At 38.5% G+C, this 22576-nt stretch overlaps 1 protein-coding gene across 5 annotated transcripts in view; it reads left to right on the forward strand.

Annotated features, from left to right (window-relative positions):
• Positions 1 to 22576, forward strand: part of ICA1 (islet cell autoantigen 1) — a 129516-nt gene that overhangs the window by 50114 nt on the left and 56826 nt on the right. For all 5 annotated transcript variants that reach the window (XM_045005214.1, XM_045005212.1, XM_045005215.1 and 2 more), the window contains exons 7-8: positions 17506 to 17631; positions 17821 to 17919. In XM_045005214.1, coding sequence (XP_044861149.1) covers positions 17506 to 17631; positions 17821 to 17919 — 225 coding nt within the window. The remainder of the gene's footprint in view (positions 1 to 17505; positions 17632 to 17820; positions 17920 to 22576) is intronic.

Genomic DNA, 22576 nt, shown 5'->3' on the forward strand with positions numbered 1-22576 from the left:
GTGGGCCACAGCGCTGCCCAGAATCTTTGCAGTACTACGTGTGGTAGCCCCAACTGATACATCCCTCCTGCCCCCAGCCCTAGAATGTCTACTCCATCAGGGTTTTCAGGGGGGCTTTGGAAAACAGGTTTATGGTATTATGCCTTGTAGGGGTTGTCCTCCCCCAGTGGGAACCAGGGCTTCTAGAGCACTTTTATACCATTCCTGCCCCTATACACAGCGTAAGGATTGTCCCAGAGCCTGTAAAAATTTAATTTGAGTGCAAAGGTATTTAAAATTATTATTCTTTCCCCTAGACTTCAAATGTAAGATGGCATTTTGAAAGTTTAAATTACAAAAAAGATCATACTTTTTTTTTTTATGGTCCAGCTGCTTACCCTTAAAATAGAATTTATACAACAGGATCAGCAAGAGTCCCCATATATCAAAGCACTTATCAATGTCACTGTGTTATATTTTGTTATCGTGCATACATAGACATACATATTCAATTTTAAATGTTCTTAAATACTGTCAGCTTGGATTAACAAAATTCAAAATGGTGGATTTTTCTTAACCATAGCATATGTATTTTGCAAAAACATACAACTTTTGCAAAATCACTAAATAAGAGCAGAATATAGTGCAAGTTATTTTTGTTTGTGAAATTCAACATAAACTATGTCAAATTTTTTCAAATCAGTAATAACTCTGAGGTGTTTTGAATCATCCAGGACAGATTTTTAAATAAAAAGGTCAGAGTACAAAAATGTGCCCACATATGGGGTTTAGCTGACTATTGATCCAAGCATGCAGTTGTGGTAATCTCTGCACAAATATAGACCTACAGATGTGTGCTCATTTTTGTGCTGTGATGTTAAATCTTGCTCACAATAGTCAAATAATGCTAGTTGAGTATTTTCCTCTTATTTGCAAACTAATGGTCTCATCTTGCTCAGAACAGTAGAAGAATTACTTGCTGAATGTTTTGCTTCCTATGACAGTGGGCGAAGTTCACTGCTATTGTGTTAACGTTTTTTGCATGCTACAATAGCACATATGCTGAACTTGACTAATACTGAAACTTGTTTTTACCAGAAGAGTTTTCTGAGGTGTACATCTAGGGTTCTTAAAGCGGAAAGATCTGACATTCTGGCAACAAAGATAGAAACAAAATATATTAGTTGACTTTTCTTCATCTAGATAGTAATTTAATGATTGCTTGCTTGTTTATAGTTGTCATATTAATCCAATCTATAAAAAAGTGAATAAATTCCTAATAGAAACCTTTAAATTAAAACTGCTTGAGGAAAATGTTGTGTGTTCTGTGGGTTGATTATCAAAGAACACAAGAGCAATGACACTGTATTGTATTTTAACCTTTCAGTGACAAAACTGATTCCATGCCGAGTTTTATCAGCAGAATGATATACATATATTACCTTAAAGCATTGCCTGTGACATGGTTAACAAGAACTCAGCATGGTATAATAACTGTTAAATATCTTTGAACATCTGAGTGCTTTAGTTGCTAAAAGAATTAGAACAAAAATATTTGAGGATGTGTGTATGCAATATACTGTTGTGTGCTGGGTGCAACCTTGTTATGGGTTGAATAAAAACCCCATGGAGATTGGTAGGTGCAAACTCATTTTTTAAGTTAACATAACTGTAAACATAAGCCCCAACGTAAGACAAAAGGAGTGTGTGAATCCTCTCAGGAGCTTTGGCTGACTGTTTTGGGTAGGTCTGAGTGGGAAGGGAGGCAGCTGTGAAACCATGGTTGCTGACCCTGGAGAAAACCTGAGGAGATATTTTTGGGTCAGTGGTGCAGACTGAAAAGAGTGCTCTTGGTATTGTGAGCAAAACAATCTGTTTCCTGCTATTTGATTCCTTCTGCATTCAGAGATGCAGAACTTTGTACATTCTTTGTAAATAAACACAACTGCATTAAACCTGACCACCATTAATTTCTGCTCCCAACTGGAACACTTACAGGCTCTCAAACTTTGACTAGCCACTTGGATCAAAAATACAATGCCCACATTCATTTGTGGGTATGAACAAGCTATCCAAGGGTTGCCACAGGGTAAAAGAGACATACTGTTCAGGTATCTTGTCAGAGGTAGGCACTGTCATCTAGGATAGTGCTGCATACTGTTTGGAGCTGATTGTTGACTGAGTGATTGGGAAAGATGTGTGAGTGGTAGGGAGGAGGGGGCAAGAAGTTGGTAGCTGATATGTAAAGAGCACAAGAATAGATATCAGAATAGACCTGGAGCCTGAACCTACCAGGAAGTCTCTGGATATTTTGAGCCAAAGCAGTGTATAGCCCTTTTTTACTAGCCTGATATATAGCTATGCAAAAACTTCCTGTAAAGGTGAGTTTTTAAACTGATTAAGTTAAACTATTGCAAAACCCTGTGTGGACACTCTTATTTTGGTTTAAGAGTGGCTTATCAATTTAGCTTAAGTATATCCCTTACTAGCTGATGCTTAAACCCACATAAACCATTCTTAAGCTTAACTAAGAGTCTCTATATGGGGTTTTGCATTAGATCATTTAAAATCAGATTTAAAAACTAATTTAAACTGCTGCAGTTTTTATAATAGATCAGCCCTATGAGTCCACCAAATGTCTTCCATTGTACCATTTCTTTAGGGTGTAACTTGCAGTTGCTTGTGGCTATGTGGACAATGTGTACCTTTTGATTCACCAAGTCTCATACATATGGTTTTACCATATGAGATCATTCTGAATAAAGGCCAGGGCCGGCTCCAGGCAGCAGCGCAGCAAACAGGTGCTTGGGGCGGCCCATGGAATGGGGCGGCACATCTGGCTCTTCGGCGGAAATTCAGCAGCAGGTCCCTCGGTCCCTCTCGGAGGGAAGGACCTTCCACCGAAGTGCCGCCAAAGAAGAAAGTGGCGGGGTGGAGCTGCTGCCGAAGTGCAGCCGATCACGATGGCGGCTTCTTTTTTTTAATTTAATTTTTTTTTCCCCCCGACGCTTGGGGTGGCAAAAACCCTGGAGCTGGCCCTGATAAAGGCAAAGATTTTTGGTTTTGTTTCCAAAGGCTAAAGAGAAATAACCCATGTAAGTTGTAGCTTCTTAAACGATATCATGTTCACTGTTGTATAAATAGTGAATTGTGGCTGGAATTATGGAAAGTGTCTAGAATATGTATTTGAGTTTGCTACATATTCTTAATTGTTGGTGGAGTGATTGGGGTCAGACCTTGGAATTACGATCTAGTGTTCTTTTTGTAGGTTGTATGAGATGTGTGACAGAAGGCTCTCTGCCCACCCCTGGCCTAGAGAGCATTTCTGTTCCTGTTCAGATGTACCCTTCTAATAGACATGTGTGAGTATTCATCATACTAGGAGCAGCAGTGACCTCTAGATTTGAGGTTGCATAACAGTTTCCATTTTAAATCCCTATCCTCAGTTGCACAGACCTTTTTGAAACTTTCACCTTTGACGGTCAAATTTTGAAGTCTTAGTATCTGCATGAGGATATTTTTTATTAGCTTGAGAAAATGGTTCATCCTTTTTTGTGTTTCGGGAGAGTGAATAAATATTATTTTTCTATTTATAAAAAAAATGGTGTGCCTCTTATTGGATCAGCACAAGGTAGAAAACTGAAATTTAGTGTGGAGAATCATTTACAATAATTGCTTTCAACTGTTACAGTGAAGTTTCATTTGGATTTGACAGACGTGCTCTTGGGAAATTTGTTTGCTGTGCACATGCAGTACTTTCTGCACAGCATTTTCTCTTCGCTCATAAAGGGTGTACTTAAGGAAGGCTGCATTGCACATATTAGTATGTGGCTAACTTATTTGTATAGCGGAAAGCATGCTGAAAGTGCAAAAGGTCTAGTAAGAAGAGGACTGCTGTACAATTGTAAGATTAAGGTTCATTTGAGCCAAACCAGAGATCAAAGAGAACCCAGGTCTTTAACTCGAGTGAGTTATTCAGAATCCGAAACTTATGGGAAACGGAAACCAAGAGTTTGAATCCATTGTTAACAGTATTTAATCATGGAACTAAGTGGAGAGAGAGAGAGATGCTGTATTAATTTTTCAGAGATCAAGAAGAGGAGATACAGGAAAAGGAGAATAAAAATAAAAATGGAGGGGGAAAATAAAAGTATAGAGCAAGAGAAGACAAAAGCAGCTTTTAGGTTACTGAACTTTATTCCTCCCTACACTTCACTGTGTTCTTCAGGAAAATGTTCCCCATTAATATGAGAGTGACAGATGGTTCTAGTCAGACAATTCAATTTGTTGCTTTGAGTTGAGTATGTAACTAGATTAACAGGACTCGTTTTTAAAAAAGTACAGCAGGTAACTGATTCCTTTTTCTCCCTCTTCCATTTCAATACTTAAACCTTACAGGTTAGTATTAGCGCACTGCTCTTTCACCAAACTGAGAAGGTCTGTGAATGCTGCAGAAAATAGTTTGATCCTTAAGGACAGGAACTGTCTAGTTGTATAGCAACATGTGTGGTCATCCCATGGCTGTGAAGGGATGTTTGCAGCATTGCCTCTTTGAAGAATTAGATGTGGAGATGGATTCTCTCTAGGGTTTTGGCAGCACTTTTTCCTATACCTCAACCACTGTACTCAATAGACTTGCATTTGGGAGTAAGAAATGTTGTGCACAATCATTTCTGTGTGGGTTTTTCAAATTCATGATAACGCTGAGATAGTCATTTCTAAATAATTCATTTTTAAATAGAGAGGTCATATGTCCATGCACAGAACTGTGCCCACATTGTCGCTTCAGGTATTTACCCATCCAAGCACATAATTGTGGTCATTGCACGCTCCAGTGTAGATCTGCAGATGTGTGCTCATCTTTGTTCTGAAACCTTGGACTCTTAATGTATAAATTTGATCCACAACATTCAAATAAAACTGTCATTGAATTGAATATTTTCCTATTATATGAAATGTATATGTTCTGCTTAAACATTACAGATTTAATCCATGGAAGCTTTGACACTTTTAGAAATTTCCAAGTTTTTCTCCTGAGTTTCACCCAAACCATGTTGCTGCTAATAGATAGAACTGGTAGAGCTGCCTCTTGTTGTTGTTGCCGCCTACCACTTCCCAATATGACTGTTTTCAATTGCTTATAAATTTGCCAGATGTTAACTGTCTGAGCTGAAATTTGCCATGCTGGGTGTCTCTAGGTGGAATTTTCATTTTTATTTATTTATTTATTTAAACAGAAGATGATTGCACAGAATTTTGCAAACACAAATAATTTATAACGTATATTCAGTGATTTTGCAAAAGTTCATTTTTTATAGAATAAATACACCAAACTTAAGAAAAATCCACCATTTTGTATTTTGTTAATGCATGCCGAATGTCTAGGAAAACTTTAAAGTAAGTGTGTGTGTGTGTGTGTGTGTGTGAGAGAGAGAGAGAGAGAGAGAGAGAGACAGTCAGATATTACATAATACAGTAACATTTCTAAATATTTTGATATATAAGGATCTCTTGTTCCTTGTCGCTCGAATGAATTTGTATACATGCAGTTATATAAATCCTATTTGTAACTAGTTGGACTGTACAAAATCTCAACCTTGCAACAATTTTTTCCTTGAGCCTTCAGAACAAGAACTATCATAATGTTAAGTATCTGTGCACAGTCAGCTATACCACTTGATTTAATACAGTAACTGGTAACAATAATAGGCTGTTGTCTTCTGTGTGGAGCTGTGGACAAGACACATGCCGCTGCTGCAGTATTTTTGTTTGTTTGTTTTTTTCTTTAAAGGTTTATGAATTGGCCAGATTTGGGCAGATCAGCAAAAGCATGTCCCTGACACTTTGGCCCCTAGCCAAATTTCAAGTCCATGCTTAAAGCATGGTGATGCTACAGATGGTCAGTGAAACAGTTGTAAGAATTTTTTTAACATGGGCAGAGCAACGTTTTTTCCCTTAATCTCATTTATGAATTAGGGTTGTGCAGTAAAGGACGCTGTTGTCTGTACGATCCCTGCCTCGTTTGTTGCTGAATTTGGAAGGTGTGTAGTGATTGAGGCAGGGGATTGCAGGAAGAAGAATGGTGATTACTTGGTTAAGGGAGTTGAATGCCATCCCAGAGAACTGGATTCTGTTGCCGTCTCTGGCATGACATTCCTATGTGATGCTGGGCAAGTCACCTAAGTCAACCTTTTCAGAGATGATCGCTAATCGTATGTTCCTCATTTTCTGGGTGCCAGCTGAGAGACACCTGGAACCAGATTTGCAGACGTTTCGAATGTTCACAACTGCAACTGAAGTTGGTTGGAGCTGTGCTTTGAACATATGAAGCGCTACAAAAATTCAAAGTACTCTTGAAAATAAGGCCCCTAGCTGTTTCAATTTGGGCACCTCAAATTAGTGGGCACTTCTGACCATTTTGGCCATAATTTTTCCGTGCCTAAGACCTCCTGTGGTAAAATGGGGTTACAAACCCCTTCCTCTCACAGGAGTGCTGTGGAGATAAATTTGTTAATGTTTATGAAGTGCACAGATGTTATGGCGAGAGCACCCTAGAAATGCCCATGAGGAAATCAATAATTTTGTATGCAGTGCAGAATTTGGATGGTGTCCATTAATTAAGGCCCAGGGCATTGTGTTGAATGAGGAGGATAAAGAGAAATATTGAATAACTAAATACCCATTCACTGAATTAGGCAAGAGTCCTGTGGAGGGAAAAAAGAAGTGATCGTTTGTTTAATGACAGTATAATAATTCATACGCACAAGGGTTGGGAGAGGTGAGTTAAAGTTGCCTGGGGAACCTTAATGGCATTTCCTAACTTTTGAGTCATGGATTTTGAAGCCATAAAATTACATTGATTTAAAAACAAAAACAAACAAACAAAAAAAACATGGTGTTAAAAGAATGTAAAAGAGATGACAGGAACTTGTACCTGGAGTTATAGATCCAGAACTGCAGCTTCTGAAATGCTGTTAACGGTTATGTGCCGCAGCTACCATGCCAAAATGCAGGGAGTGTATAGAGGAAGGGACAATTCCTTATTCCCCTCCAGGCTTGCTTGTCTTCTCTTCTCATGGCCAAAAGGACCTGATTGGTGGTGTATTTTATGCTGCTCTTTGTAATCAGGATTTTACAACCCCTCTTCACCTGGTCCTAGAGAGAGAGACACAGTAGAACTTGTCTTTTTAAATTCCTTTATTTGCAGTTCACGCTGCAGCCCCTTCCTACATTCAGTGTTTCGTAGCTTGGCCAGCCAGTTAGAACTGCTTGTGCTGGACCTTGAGGATCAGTTCCTTCTTCCAGGGAAAGGAGCCTCTTCAGGGCCGGGTCCGTAGCTGTTCCCTTGTGCACAGAAAACCCACAGAAGAAAGAAGACCAACTAATTGGCTAAAATCTTGTAGTATACCAATGGGTTTCTCCAAGATCTGCTTCCTGCTCAGCAGATCTTAAGGGCGAAATAGGCCATTGAGCTCTCCATGCTTCCCTCCTTAAATAATAAGACAGTGCCACCCAATCAATCACCTTTAAAGAGCCTGCCACCTCTACTGTGAAAGAACCTGGTTAGTAGTTTTGGAGGTTTTATGGAGCAAAGAGCTGTGGTCATTGGAGAAGGGACAGGACACTTGAAAAGATAGGAGTGCCTGAGCAAGCGACAAGGGTAACTTTTTTCAGCTGCCCTCAGCATCGCAGTCTGATTGTTTATATGAACTGAATCATGTAACCTTCTGAGTTTTGTTTAGTGCTACATTGTATGTTATATAATGTGAAATAGACCTCTTTATTAATACAAGCAAACTTCAAATTCAGTAGTCTGTAAAAATAAAAAAAATCAGTGCAAAAATGTATTTTGCGTCTTCTACTTCAGCACTAATGAAATGACTGATAAGTAATTAATTTCTTATTGCTAAAAGCAACAGAATATATTCCTGAGCATAGGGAGGTCCAGTAGAATGAATTTAATATATATTATATATCTGTTCTTTTAATACAGAGGAATATGTTAATCCAGGGGTCGGCAACCTTTCAGGAGTGGTGTGCCGAGTCTTCATTTATTTACTCTAATTTAAGGTTTCGCGTGCCAGTAATACATATTAACATTTTTAGAAGGTCTCTTTCTATAAGTCTATAATATATAACTAAACTATTGTTGTATGTAAAGTAAATAAGGTTTTTAAAATGTTTAAGAAGCTTCATTTAAAATTCAATTAAAATGCAGAGCCCCCCGAACCAGTGGCCAGGACCCGGGCAGTGTGAGTGCCACTGAAAATCAGCCTGCGTGCCATAGGTTGTCTACCCCTGTATTAATCCTTCCATTGCTACTTTGATATTTCTGATTTCACTGTGTGGTGTATGTCTGGCAGATCTAGGCTAATTGCCTTTTACTACTCAATTTTTGTGCCACCCATCATTGAAAATGGGTTTGAGCAATTGTATGTTGGATGGGAAGGAGAACAGGCGGGCTAGCATTAATGCTGTATCCTTGCTGGAGTCAGAGAATTGTTCACATCTGCCGATTGTGGTTCTGAAATAAACAGTTATGATCATCACTTAATCATAATTATACTGAAGTTACATCTCTTCTGAGCCAAGAACCTCAAGCTAGTAAAATTTTACAAGCTTAGCACATGATTCTATATAAACTTGACATGAGGAGCAAATTTATTTTTCCCTGTAAACAAAATCCACAAAGATGTTGACACAACATGGCATGTGTCCATGATGCTAAGAGTTTCATACTGCCAGGTCTGTACAAAGTCTTTAAAAAAAAAAAAGTGTAATCATCTTCTCCCAGGACTTAAAAAATAAGCAATGTCTGAACTCAAAAAATGCTCACTAGCATCTTTGCTTCCAATATTATATTACCATTTAAAAAATACAGATAGATAGATAGCACTGCTAGCACAACACTTCATAATTTAACGCAAAGTTCCTTCCTTGCCCCAAATATCTTAACAGGATAAATAAAACAAGATATAGGAGGAGGGATTGCTAGAAGAGGTGGCTTTGAAGGAGGGAAGACACAAGAAGGTACCTAGCCAAGAGAACAGGAAGCCTGTTCCAGGTGTTGGTACAAGGCAAAAGCTTATTGGATGAAAGGATTGGGAAGGCTATTAAATGGGTGGGGGTAGCTGTGTAGGGTGTTGTAAGTGAAGATGAGGCACCTGTCTGAATTAGGAAAAGATAGATGGTGGAGGTATCATCAGGAGGGGGATGTGATTGGAGTTGGTGACTAGCAGCATTTTGGATAGCCTGGAGGAAAGAGAGTGAGAGGTGAGAAGGAAGAGGTTACAGTAATTATTGGGGGGAGAATTCAGGAGTGGACAGAATTTTAGTAGTGGGGACAGTGAAGAAAAGGCAAAGTTTGGAGAGATTAGTGTCATGGTCCAGTATGTTGAGTGTGCTGAAGGAAGTGGAGAAAATTCACCATTTCCCCCTTCAGATAGTGGATGCTAGACACAGCTCTGAAATAGGAGATGTGGGGTTGCTATCTCAATTTTTAGGAAGGAACATAGAGCTCATATCATACTGCTCAGCAGAGAGCCTCCCTCAGTTGTAGGCAGCTGGAAGGGAGCCTGCAGCACCAAGCTAATACAATTTGAGGCAGTCCGGACAACACCCCACTTCTCATGTTGTCCTTGGAGAGAGTGAAAAAAGCAACCACAAAAATTAATTGAGGGCTGCGGAAAATGACTTCTAGTGAGAGTCTTATAGAGCTCAATCTGGTTAACCTATCAATAAGATTGAGAAGTGACTGGTTTACAGTGTAGAAGTACCTGCAGAGGGAGAAAATATCAGCTATTAAAGGGCTTTTTAATCTAGCAAGGAAGGAGTATCAAGAGCCAATGGTTGGAAGCCAGACAAATGCACATCTGAAGTAAGGCAGTGAAGGTGATTAACTAGTGGAACAAACTACCAAGGGAAGTGGTAGATTCTCCACTGATTGGCGTTTTAAAAAATAACAAGCAAACTAGATGCCTTTCTGGAAAGTATGCTTTACTCAGACACAAGTTATTGGCTCAATACCGAGGTACCTGGGTGAAATTTAATGGCCAATGTTATACAGAAGGTCAGACTAGATGATCTAATGGTCCTTTCTGGCCTTAGACTGTAAGAATCTTTCCAACACACTGCTTTCACCTAGGGACCCTATTGCTAGAGAGGTTTCACAGACTCCATATACCACGGCAGGACAGGGTGGACACCGGGATGAAGAACTATGAACAGCTGATAATCAGTGGGAAAAATCACTGACAGATTTTAAGCCCAAGTGGTGGTTGCATTTTCAAGGACATCTCTGTAATGAAAACAAAGCTAGAAATGTACTAATTAAATGAAAGCTGAGATAATCTTGCTCTTTATAAATTTATCAGTAGTGAGTAGTAGGGGTGGGAAGGGAATGTCTTTAGGCTTCATGGACCCCAAAGACTCATGTCATCACAAGTCCATTCGTCTCATCTCCTTTAATACATTTACCTACTGTGCACTGTGAGGTATTTCAGGCATGCTTTGGAGGGAGGGGTTCTATTAAAGAATACCAGAGTTGTGTACTACTAATAAAAATAAAACAAGCAGAGCTACAAATACTTGTGTGGAGTTCTTCAAGATTATGGTTCTTCTATCCACATTTTAATAAGAGCCTAATTGAAAGGCCATTGAAGTCTATGGGCGTCTTTCCATTGACTTGAGTGGGCTTTGAATCAGGCACTAAGTGACCCAAAAAAAAAAAAAAATTCTGTCAGGCAAATCCTCAGATGGTACAAATGGTCATAGCTCATTTAAAGTGAATGAAGTTATAACAATTTAAACTAGCGTAAAATCTGCCCTAATAGGCTTAATCTGCCATTGATTTTTAGGCAGAACTCAAAAGTGGTGATTCCTGGATTTCAGAAGTCTGTTACACATAAACACTTTGATCTTTTTAATAAAGTGTTTTTAAAAATAGACAAATACACAAATAAAGTATATAGTAACTTCTGTTTCACTTTGCGTAGTATCCTAAAACCACAATACTATTTTAAAAGATGAATAAGAACTATTAATGTCATTAATTTAAAAAAAAATTGTGTATTTTAAAACTTAACCCAACATAAACATATTATTGTTTCTCTACTAGTTGTTCTACTTGGCTATCCAAGTGGATAGGGTTTTTAAAGACCTACTTACTAATGGATTTCAAAAACAGAGCTCTTTCACCCACCCTTAAAAGCATTTCAAGTTGTTCTGTTCCATTTTGGTAAATTACACTATAATTATAAAAATACATGTTTTAGATTCTGAGTCATGTACCTTTACAAAGAGATCAAGTTCCTTTATATATTGCTTCCTAACAATTTGGGGCTCTTCATTTTAATTTTAATGCATCGTTTATGTAGTGCCAAAGGACAACATGGCTTTTACTTCTGTCGGTAAAGCTCTAGAAAGGATGATCAGTTTTCAAATGAAAAAATAATTTAAAACCCTTTTGTTCTGTAGCACCTTGTGTACTGTAGAAGAGAGCGAGAGATTGATGGAACAAAACCAAGAAGCTTTCTTTTGTTCCTGGTAATATCATGGTCCTTAGAAACTGCATTATACTATCTTTCACTTGCTATGCGCTAGTTCATGAGTACTCATTCTCATGTCAGAATGTAGTGTCCACATGAAATGTAATCCACACATCCCTTCCTCGCATGGTGCGCACACACACTTTCTTATGTTTTTGGCTTCTATATTACCATTCATATGGGGGAAGAAGATGTTAAGACCTTTCCCATGAAAACTAGTGCACATAATGTGCAAAAAGCTGCAGTGTTAAGTAGATTTAGGGCCCCAGTCCTGCCTGCATTCAAGTTTGGGGTGAGTTTTACAATAGTAAATTCCTTATTAAGATATACCTTATATACATTACTAAAAAACTACTAGCTACCATAATGCATACTCAGTAACACTGCTGTAGTTTGAAGTGCCTCAGGATTTATATTAGACAGGTAGTTATTAAGGGGGTTATGTCTAGAGTGTTTTCAGTTTGATGTAGGCCCAATCCTTCAAATGCTTACACATGTACTTAAATTACTAATCCTTGGGGCAGAACTTAAATTTAGTAATGTTTGGTTCCTAGGACATTAGGACCCAACCTGGTTGAGGCCTTCAGTAACTACCATAATATAGTAGTAATAACAAGCATTAAATAGTAGTAATAACAAGCATTACTGTTGAAATTCAATGGGAATAGTCACGTATTAAAATAAAAAATGTGAATTACTGTCACAGGCTATTGTTTTTGTGCATGAATTAGAATTAAGTTTCATTTACGCCTCTCATTTTGATAATAAAGGTGGATGGAAAAATCTTGTTCTTGAATAAATAATGTCATTTGTGCGAAGGAAACTATCTACAAGACTGAATTTAACCTCATACCAGCTGAAATACAATGAGATAGTGGAAATATAGAGCCAGTGCAAATGACAGAGTTCAGAAGGTATAGTTGTTGGGGAGTGGGAGGATTAAAATGGTAGCATACCTTTTTACATGTTTGTTTTCTTTAAAATGACTCAGTCACAGTATACAGTATAAGCATAGTTAGATATATATCGAAATTATGGGAATTTAATTTATGAACAGAGTTGGCCATCAGCTCAAAAAATTCTTGATTTCAATTATGTTAAAAGAAATACAGCACTCAGGCGACCAGGAAGAGAAACTTTTCCCAATCGTTTGTTCACTAGCAGTTAAGATTTCAGACCGGTTGTCTGACAGGAAAACGTGATTGTTCCAATTTCCAAGGTCTCATCTGGTTCTCAGGTAAATCAAACTGAAATGCTGTTGCTGCTATGATGATTTAAATTAAATAGCACTTCTTTACATTCTGCTCATTCCGTTATGGATTGTGTGACATTGTTTCTCAGTTTTCTATAATTTATTGTGTCTCTGACACCTTCGCTTTATCTGGTAGTTTTAGTTTTATTGCTGCTTTAATACAAATTAAAATGCTACAGCCTCCCGTGAGAACTTGGATTGATTGAGTAGGGAAATGTTATAGTTCAAATTCAAATAAAAAAATCTAATATTTAAGACCGATGGTAATATAAGTATAAAGTAGTGCATTCCAAATCCCTATTTTATAGGTTTCAGTGCAAGACTGTTAGCAGTCACTGTAGTAATATATCTGAATGTCAGGAATAGAAAATGATTTTTTGTTCAGTGCTTGGCACTTTAGTAACTAAAAGACAAGCAGTCAGAAGCTTTACAGATGGTGTTGGTGACATTGCAGGATTTGCTTGTATAGCAACCAGTTCTAATCTATGCTATGAAACTAAGCAACTACTGAGCACTACATGTTGGGTACCTGCCTCTTTCACTGGGAAATCATAGAATATCAGGGTTGGAAGGGCGTATTTGGATTAGTGTAATTCACTTACGTAGTCAATAGAATCCTTTGACCCCTATCAGAATTCTTAAAAATCTTATCAGGGCCACAATCTTCAATACATTCATGTGCTGAACTTTCAAGACGTGAGCAAAGTTAAACATATGTGTAAGAGTTTGCAGGATCAGGGCCATGATGAAATGCTGTCATCAAAGTCATGGGGTATAGAGTAATCGCAGGGAAGGGAGACAATTAGGGTGTATTACACGAGCCCTTTATTTGAGAAGAGAACACACGGTTCTGTCAGTGCCTAATGAATTATGAGGTGTTAAGTAGATCAGGGTTCTCAAACTTCATTGCACTGAGACCCCCTTCTGACAACAAAAATTGCTACATGACCACAGGAGGAGTGGCCAAAGCCTGAACCCATCCAAGCCCCACTGCCCCGGGCGGGAGGAGGGCCCAAAACCGAAGTCCAAGACCTGCCGCGTTGGGTAGGGAGCCGGTAGCCCGAACCCCACCGTCCAGGGCTGAAACCGAAGCCCGAGCCCCACCGCCCAGGGCTGAAGCCCTTGGGCTTCAGTCCCATGCAGTGGGGCTCAGGCTTTGGCCTTGGGCCAGCCTGACGCCAGCCCTGGCGACCCCACTGAAACGGGGTCATGACCCACTTTGGGGTCCCGACCCACAGCTTGAGAACTGCTGAAGTAGGTTATGATTGTGTTAATTTTATTATTAATTCCTAAAGCCACAAATATTCTTAAAAGATGTTTGATGTAATTTGGATTATAAACGCATGTATAAAGATACAAAAATAAGCAAAGACTCAAGCTGATGTACCAGGCTGCATTCTCTCCTGAATTCTTGTACTGCAGTTGCAGAAAAAGAAGTCCCATTACTGACCAAACCTCCAGTAACTCAAAATACTAGATGAAATCAACTATTTAATAATTCTCAGTGATGTCTTGTCTTCCTTGTTTGGCAGGAAAAGTGTATGGCATTTGGTAACACAGCAGTACATTAAGTATTTTAATAATCAGTATTGTCACACAAAACATATGGTCTTGAATTACACATTGGGTCAAGTGGATGAAATATTAGTCATCTTTGTTTTCTCTTTTGGAAGCGGAAAGATTTATAATCATAGATTCAGTTAGGATATAGGTATATAGTTTTGACATGTAATATGTTACATAGAATCTTTAGAGGATGTATCCTGAGACAGGCCCCTAGGTTACAGAGAACATACAATGGTTTAATCATATACCACTAAAAGGGAAAAAAGCACATTTTCTGTGGTAATTTTATAACCTTTCCTTCAGTTGGAAAGTATTATTTTTAATAAATTGGAAACCTCACATACATCCTAATTCCAGTCTGTTATATAAAACCCTTGCGCAGATTTACAGTTCTGGAAATTAATAATTACGTATGCTGTCAGCAGGAATTATTCCTGTGGTCTGCTTTGTGTGTGACAGAATATTAAGAAATGAACATTCTTTGCACACTTGGGATATCACTATGCAAGGTCATAGTGCCATTCATTGTTTTCTTGCAAAACACAGCATCCCGGCATATGGACTAGAGACCAGATTCTGATCTCAGTTGCACCAGTGTAAATCCAGAGTAACACCATACGCTTGTAACCCCATTGACATCAATGGAGCTGTTCTGGATATACAAGAATGTAACTGAAACCAGAATTTGGTCCTAAATCTCCAGTATATTTCCCAGAACCCCAGCACCTTTCCTATTCAAGTACCTTCATATAGCATTTCTTGGTAGCAAAAGCTATAGATAATCTATGTTTAGACTTCCTTCTTTCATGTGCTTATAACTTCTTCCAAAATTCTTCTTTTAAGGTTGCATTTTTAAGTCTCAGTTGCTCTCTCTGTGTGTCTGTGGTGGGGGAGAGGAAATGGGAGAGTGAATTTTGAACAAAATGTACTCATTTGTATTAAGTTATGTGATGACAGGGGGGAATTTATTTGTGTTATGATTAAGATTTTTTTAAAAGAAAATTTTGCACACAGGCTTCAGTAGCCAAGCCTTAAAACTGGCCTTTTGAAGTAGCTTATCTTCACTGTTCTCGAGTTTCTAGACTAACTCGGAATAAAATAATATACATTGGAACAAGCAGTGTGAAGTTTCCTCCAAATACAGGGCTGAAGTACTATTTGTTGTAATATGGAATAAGTTAATACATAATATCAATATTCATTATGTGTGGTTTTTTTAAATTAATTTATTTCATTTATTTTTGCCTGCCATTTCACTGTGGAGTTCTTTTGTTGGGTAAACTTTTTGCTTTGTAATTATGGTGGTATACAGGGAAATCAACAGAGGGGTATGTGTGTGCAATATTTCTCCAGTTCCTTAAAAGAAATTCGAGGAATTACATACAAAGATTTCCACTGATGTAATACTAAAGCAGACTTGCAGAACTGTCATGAAAATGAAACTCTGGTCAGGGGCGCCGTGAGCTGAAATTTGAGTGCACCTGTGCATCAAGGCATAATACCACTCACTCAAATTTGGCCTAACTGCTCCCCTGTCAAGACAGATAGGTGGCCAGGCCAAATTTGAGTGGTGGTGTGTCCCCGTGTGCCTGCTTCTCCCCTTCTCTCTCCCCCTCCCACCTTTGCAGTCCTTCCAACAGCCATGGGCACCAGCCATCCCCAGACCCTTGGCACCAGGAACCCTCAGTCTCCAGGACGGTACAAGGTTTGATCCAGACTTTAGCACTTCCTGGGGGAGCAGAGTTACAGGAGAGTGGGGTCTGGGGCTCCTAGATCTACCTGGCTCCTGCTGCGTATGGTGCTCTTCAGCCTGATCACCTCTGTGGGTGAGAGCTCAGGGCTGGGTATGAGGTGGAGAGAGTTTGGAGTTGTGTGCAGGGCAGTGTAGGGGAAAGAGCAGGATGTGGGCCGGGGATAACTTGGTGCTGGGTGCAGGGCTGGTGTGGGGCAGCAGGAAGGGACTGTAGAGATGGCTGCAGGGTGGAGATCATGAGTCTCAGTGTAGAGGCAGTGTGGGAGGGGAGGAAGAGTATGTGGGATGGAGAGCTTAGGGGTGGGTGCAGGGCAGAGGAGGGAAAATTCTGGGCTCCCTCCCTTACGGAAAATTCTGGTTGCGACCCAACCCTATTCACAAAACATCCAGCTCAGCCTTTTACTCTGTTAGCTGCTGCTACTGCTAAAAGAACCAATACTTTACCGGCCTTCAAAACAAAAATTACTTGTTTAACAGACAAAATTGTGTGCTAATTCTGGAGAGTGGGTATGCAAAGATTAATGTGAGCAGAAAACACAGTCCTGTGAAATTCTATATGCCTGTTTACCTACGATAAGAAGGTTCTGGTGTTTTTATCAAAAGTATAAAACGAACCTACCTATCTATTATAAAGAAAGATTTAAATTGAGAATTTTTGTAATAGAATTAAACTGTTAAATTGTAACGTCTACCATAGTCAGATATGAGCAACAATAGCCAGATGATGACTGTATAGTTTCATTCACATTGATCATAAAGAGCTTTATGCCTATTACAGCACATTTTTGACTGTCTGAAAGAGATGCATACATATATAACTATATATATTGAACTGCTAGGCACACAATAAATACTCTTGTTATAATGCATAATAAGGTGCATTCAGTTCCAAATAAGTTGATCATCCTTAAAGCTTTTGAATGTGTGTTCCTACAAACTGTTATTAAAAACAAGGACACTGTATATTGAACACATTATAAATAATAAATATTTAACATGCATTTTATGTAGTGTGTGTGTCAATATTAAAACATAACATCTTCAGTGAATGAATATAATTACTTATAGTAACTAAAAAGGACAAGAGAAAAATAAAACCATATGCTATCATTAATCAATCTGCTTAATTCTCATTTCACTGGGAGTTTTGTGCAACATTTGATAGCACTATAGGGGCCTTATATAGGTTTTTAACTAGTCCTGTTTTAACTCATTTTCTGAAAAGATTCTATACGTTTGCTGCACTGTTTTTCAGGGTTGTTTTTTTTTGCGGGGGGGGCGGGTTTTTTTGTTTTTAATAAGCTGCTAGGCTAGGTAGATGGAAGCAGAAAAAGTTTAAATAATTAAAAACCAGCTGCTCCAAACTCCCTCATCTCCTGTTTGTGATAAATGACTCTTTGTATTTGAAGGTTCAAGCACAAGTACGTCACGCAAAGCTAAATTTTGACAAATTGAAGACTGATGTGTGTCAGAAAGTGGATCTTCTTGGAGCGAGTAGATGTAACCTCCTGTCTCATGTTTTAACAACATATCAGGTATTCAAAGAACACTTTGACCTCAAAGGAAAGATTCCCTGTAATCTGTAAAACATGTTTTTCATATTACAGTAATATGACAATATGCTGATAAGTATAAGAATATCTAAATCGCTTGGGGGAATGAAAGTTAGCACTAAATACTAATTATTAAACTAACATGATATTGAAATATTACTTTCTTTATAGACAACGCTGCTTCATTTTTGGGAAAAAACCTCACACACCATGGCAGCTATCCATGAAAGTTTCAAAGGTTATCAGCCATATGAATTCACTATGTTAAAGGTAAGGAACATACAGGTGTATTATTTTATGTATCCATTGATCAAGTGATTTAGTAATAAATGAGAGAAAAGCAGTACACATTTTTTAGTTGCATGTTTATATCTAGGGGGTTTGTCATGGATTGCCAACGAGTGGTCATGGTGTGCAGTTTATCAAGTATACTGGCATTTCCTTTTGATAAATGCATATTGGCCAGCATATGGTTCCATATCAACAAAGCAGCCCTATTCAGGATGGCATTTAAGCACTTGTTTAAAGTTTAAGCACATGCTCAAGCATTATCTCAAATAGTGATGTGCCCTAAGTGCTGAATCAGGATCAAAAAGAATAGCAGGCAAGCAGGACAAACTCTAGGTTTTACATTGTCCTCCACAATCCCACTAATTTTATGGTGACCATTTTGCTTTTCGCACTTGTTTTTATAAACAGCTCTAATAAAAAATATCCTCTCATATTAAAAAGAACGTCTGCATCTAAGTACCCACAAGGTGATTTTGGATGCTCAAGCTCTTTTTTTTTTCTTCTCCTTTTTTCTTCTCCTTTGCTTTGTTACAAATTCTGTGCTGGAATTTCAGGAGTGCAGTAGAACCTCTGAATCTGCCACGCTTGGAACAGAGGGCTGGACTCCATTCTCAGTGCTTATGTTCATGATCTCTTCTGCCCCACTGTAAAAATCACCGATCACTGTAATTTGAGGATTCACTAAAGAAACAGAAGTTTTTTTGAAAAATCTGTCAACTGTTCAGTTAAAATTAGAATAGCCTCTTGCCCCGAAGGCATGTAACTACCTGATCCCATTTGCACCAAATAAATAGGGATGGGGAGAAGATGGAAGTATTTCCGTCCAGGAGGGATTTGGGGAAGTGATAGGAGAGCTGCAAGAAGCAGGAAAGTCAAGAATGAATGACTTGTGACAATACGATATTGATTGAGACAACCTAGCTTTAAAACAATTCCAGGTCAGATCCTCAATTGTGTGTGTGTCAAACGCAGAATAACCAGTTGGTCCACATTTCACTAGTCAGTCCTTGCAGCTGCACTATAGGCCCCAAAGTGGGGAGAGACTTGAGGTTAGGGCTTTATGGAGAGTTACCTCACAACCCCAAAGAGCCTATAGGGATTTATGGTTGCCAATCCTCCAGGATGGTCCGGGAGTCTCCAGGAATTAAAGATTAATCTTTAATTAAAATTGTCATGTGATGAAACCTCCAGGATTACGTCCAACCAAAATTGGCAGCCCTAAGTCTGCTGGTACAACAGCTCAAAAAAATCTGATTTGCTAACCTCCTCTGACCAAGGAACAGCAAAAATAAATCAAGGGCCCATTTCTGAGCCTGATTAAACATCATAAAGCTGCCATAATGCTTGCTTAACTAGCCGGAGGAGGAATCCATGAGTCCTCAGATACCATAGTGGCTCCACTATGGCTCCATCCCACCTCTTTCAGCCCCCAGTGCAGAAGACTGGGATCATGGCCAGGACAGCCCTGTGTGATAAAACACTAGGCAGCTGGGCATATATAATAGCCTTGAGGCTGCTACAAGTAGCACACAGGATCAAGTTGATCCCCAGTTAGTCCCAGGATCGGGCAGGGCATAAAGCCACTGTTGTTTCCCCTCACTCAGCTGCCTCAAGTGCAGCTCAGGCACATCCCAAGTTTGGGGGCAAAGTCTCTGATTTGGATCCCCTATTTGGTAGCATGATTGCTAGAGTACTGTGCCTGACCATGCAACACTGAAGGTAGTTTACTAACTTTCTTTTCTTATGCTTTGAAGCAAACAAATATACTTGTTGCTGAATACTGTGACTTTTTTTTTCTGTTGGTATTATAGTATTTGCTCTTGTAGCAGTCTAAGCCCTGGTCTACACACAGCCCCTGGTTCGAACTAGGGTACGCGAATTCAGCTACGTGAATAACGTAGCTGAATTCGAACTACCCTAGTTCGAATGACTTACCGTCCAGACGCCGCGGAAGCGAACTCCGCGGCTCCAAGGTCGACTCCGGCAACTCCTCCTGCCGCGGTGGAGTACCGGAGTCGACCGCGGCGCTTCCGGAGTTCGAACTATCGCGTCTAGATCAGACGCGATAGTTCAAACTCCGAGAAGTCGAACTCGCCGCGTCGACCCGGCAGGTAAGTATAGACGTGGCCTAAGAAAGTGAGATTCCTCTGCATGTATGATAAGTAACTAGCCAGATATTGTTCAGATGTCAGTATATGGGACACATTTTAGATGTCATGCTGAGAGCGAACTTGGGCAGCCAACATGCTTATTTCCATGCATAAAAGATCCCTGTGGTGGAGGATGGTAGATAGGCAATGCTATTCTGATTTTACTCTTCTTCTGTGATATATTTGATTATAATTAAAATTGGATTTGGACTCAGTGACTCAAAGAAGTGGGCTCTAGATTGTGTGTGTCTGTCTGTCTGTGTGTCTCTGTGTATGATGAAGTCTCTTAAAACAAACTACAGCCATAAAAATGAATGTGAATATTCCTCAATATAGCATTTATAGCTCTTGCCTCATAATGAGAATCCTTATAATTTGTAGAGCTGGCCTCCCATGTTGAGAAAATATAGCTCCTTGTTTTTTGCTATGACATTTTACCATGCTGAGAACATCATGCTGATCGCTGTTCTGGGATTTTCAGCACAGAACTACATGAAGGGTTAGTGGAAATGTTTAAGAAAATAACTAAATATTTGGGATAGAAGATTAGGCTAGTTGTCTTTTAATATCAGCAATTTCTTTCTTATGGTAGCTATTACAATGACTACTTTCTATGGTACACCAAAGTTTTTATTTTAAAAAAAATTAATATGTTATGGTTTCTTTCTTTAAACGATCTGTGTTACTAAACTAATTTTACAATTGTGGAGAATGAATAGATTTTAATTTAAATCTGTAGGTCATCATATTTCATTTATTCATTTCAAGTACATGAATAGTAACAATCTAGCTTTTTTTAGAAAGCTGAGTGAGTGGACGATAGATTCATATCCCCATAATGTCAATAGATGGCTATAGAGAACTTATCTTTCATACAAAGAATATTTCTAATATTTGTTTTTTTCCTGTGTGCCTATATATCTTTAATGTGCATGTATAATTTAAATATATTTAAATTTTATATTATGTTACAAATATACATAGTGTGTATATAACTGTTTCACAACAAAATTTTGTGTGCACTCGCGTGTGGGTTGTGACACAGTTAAGGCTACTATATGGCCAGATTAAAGCACAGGTACTATAGGCCCTAATGGCTATGTATATGGCTAAATCCTCAGCTCCTGGGGTCATGTGATTACATCAGAATCCAGGGTTTGTTTGTTTTTTTGTTTTGTTTTGTTTTTAAGTTTTTAGCCTTCATGGCTGTGAAGATTGGCTTGAAAATATGAACTGAGTGTAACCAATGTACCAATATCTGCCTGAGTCTGTCGAAAGCCTGAATCAGTAGCTCTGAAATGAGTGAACTGCCCTGTGCATATTGATGGGGTGTTAACCTCAAGAACAACTGCTCTTGATGGCCACCATCACCCCAGAAGAGGACTGTGTATAGCAGAAGCTGCTAATGGATAAAATTTTATCTGCTAAAGAAATGCAACTTCTCTGAGAAAATGTGTCCATCAGCAGCTGCACATAAAAATTTCTGTGTCAGCAACAACACATGAAACTTTTTCCATTGTAAAATTAAATCTGACAGATAAGTGTAGCTGCTGATGGAGAGACTGTGTATGTAAGACAGAAATTTTATCCAGTGAAGACTGCTTCGGTCAGCTATTCATTTGATGCATAAATTTTGGAATAATGATAAACAGCTAAAAATTACCATAAATCCTGTTGTTGTGTTTTTAAATCTACACATTGCACCAGATCTACTCAAGATTAATCTCTGTGCCAATTTTTGTGTAGAAAAACAATAATCCTTTAAAAAAACACAAATTGATACTAACACATTTAAGCTACAGTTATATTTTGTGAAATTAAACTGAACAAGTGCTAATTAGAAAATTCAAAAGGAATAAAAACTAACAGTGTGTGCAATTTTGAGTTTGAAAGGCCACTTACATGTAGAAAGAATTAGGAATTTATACCCTGTAAACCAGTTTCCAAACACACACTGTGGAATTATGATCAAGAACCTCCATAATTTAAAATATATATGGAGAATCACTGTAATTCTTAATTCTGGTGCTTGTTACTATGCCATCAAGTCACTTTTCTCATTTTGAAGCCCTGTCCTGAAAAACACATGTTGCTTAGCTTTAGTCACACAAGTTGTCCCATAGACTTCACTGGGACTACTTGCATAAGTTAAATTAAGCATAAATATTTGTAGGATCAGGACCTTACTTTAGGACATTATTTGAAAACAAACATTGTTTTCTTAAATGCCATATTTTAGTTAAATATAGACTGTCATTGAAAATAGCAATATTACTGTACAGTGGAAATTACTATTTATGTTTAGAAGTTTTAATTAATATATTAATGAGTATTCATGTATTAGGCTTACCTCAGCAAAGAGCCTCTGAAACGCCTGTTGGGATTGTTTCTGGAAAGAAAACATTGTCTTTGGAGATGCTTGCCAAGCTCTGTTAATGAAAAGCAACCCATTTGTTTTCTTTGCTTCAGGGTGTATTCTGAGAGTA

The sequence above is a fragment of the Mauremys mutica genome, chromosome 2, assembly GCF_020497125.1.
Source record: "Mauremys mutica isolate MM-2020 ecotype Southern chromosome 2, ASM2049712v1, whole genome shotgun sequence".
In the NCBI taxonomy this organism is placed as follows: domain Eukaryota; kingdom Metazoa; phylum Chordata; order Testudines; family Geoemydidae; genus Mauremys; species Mauremys mutica.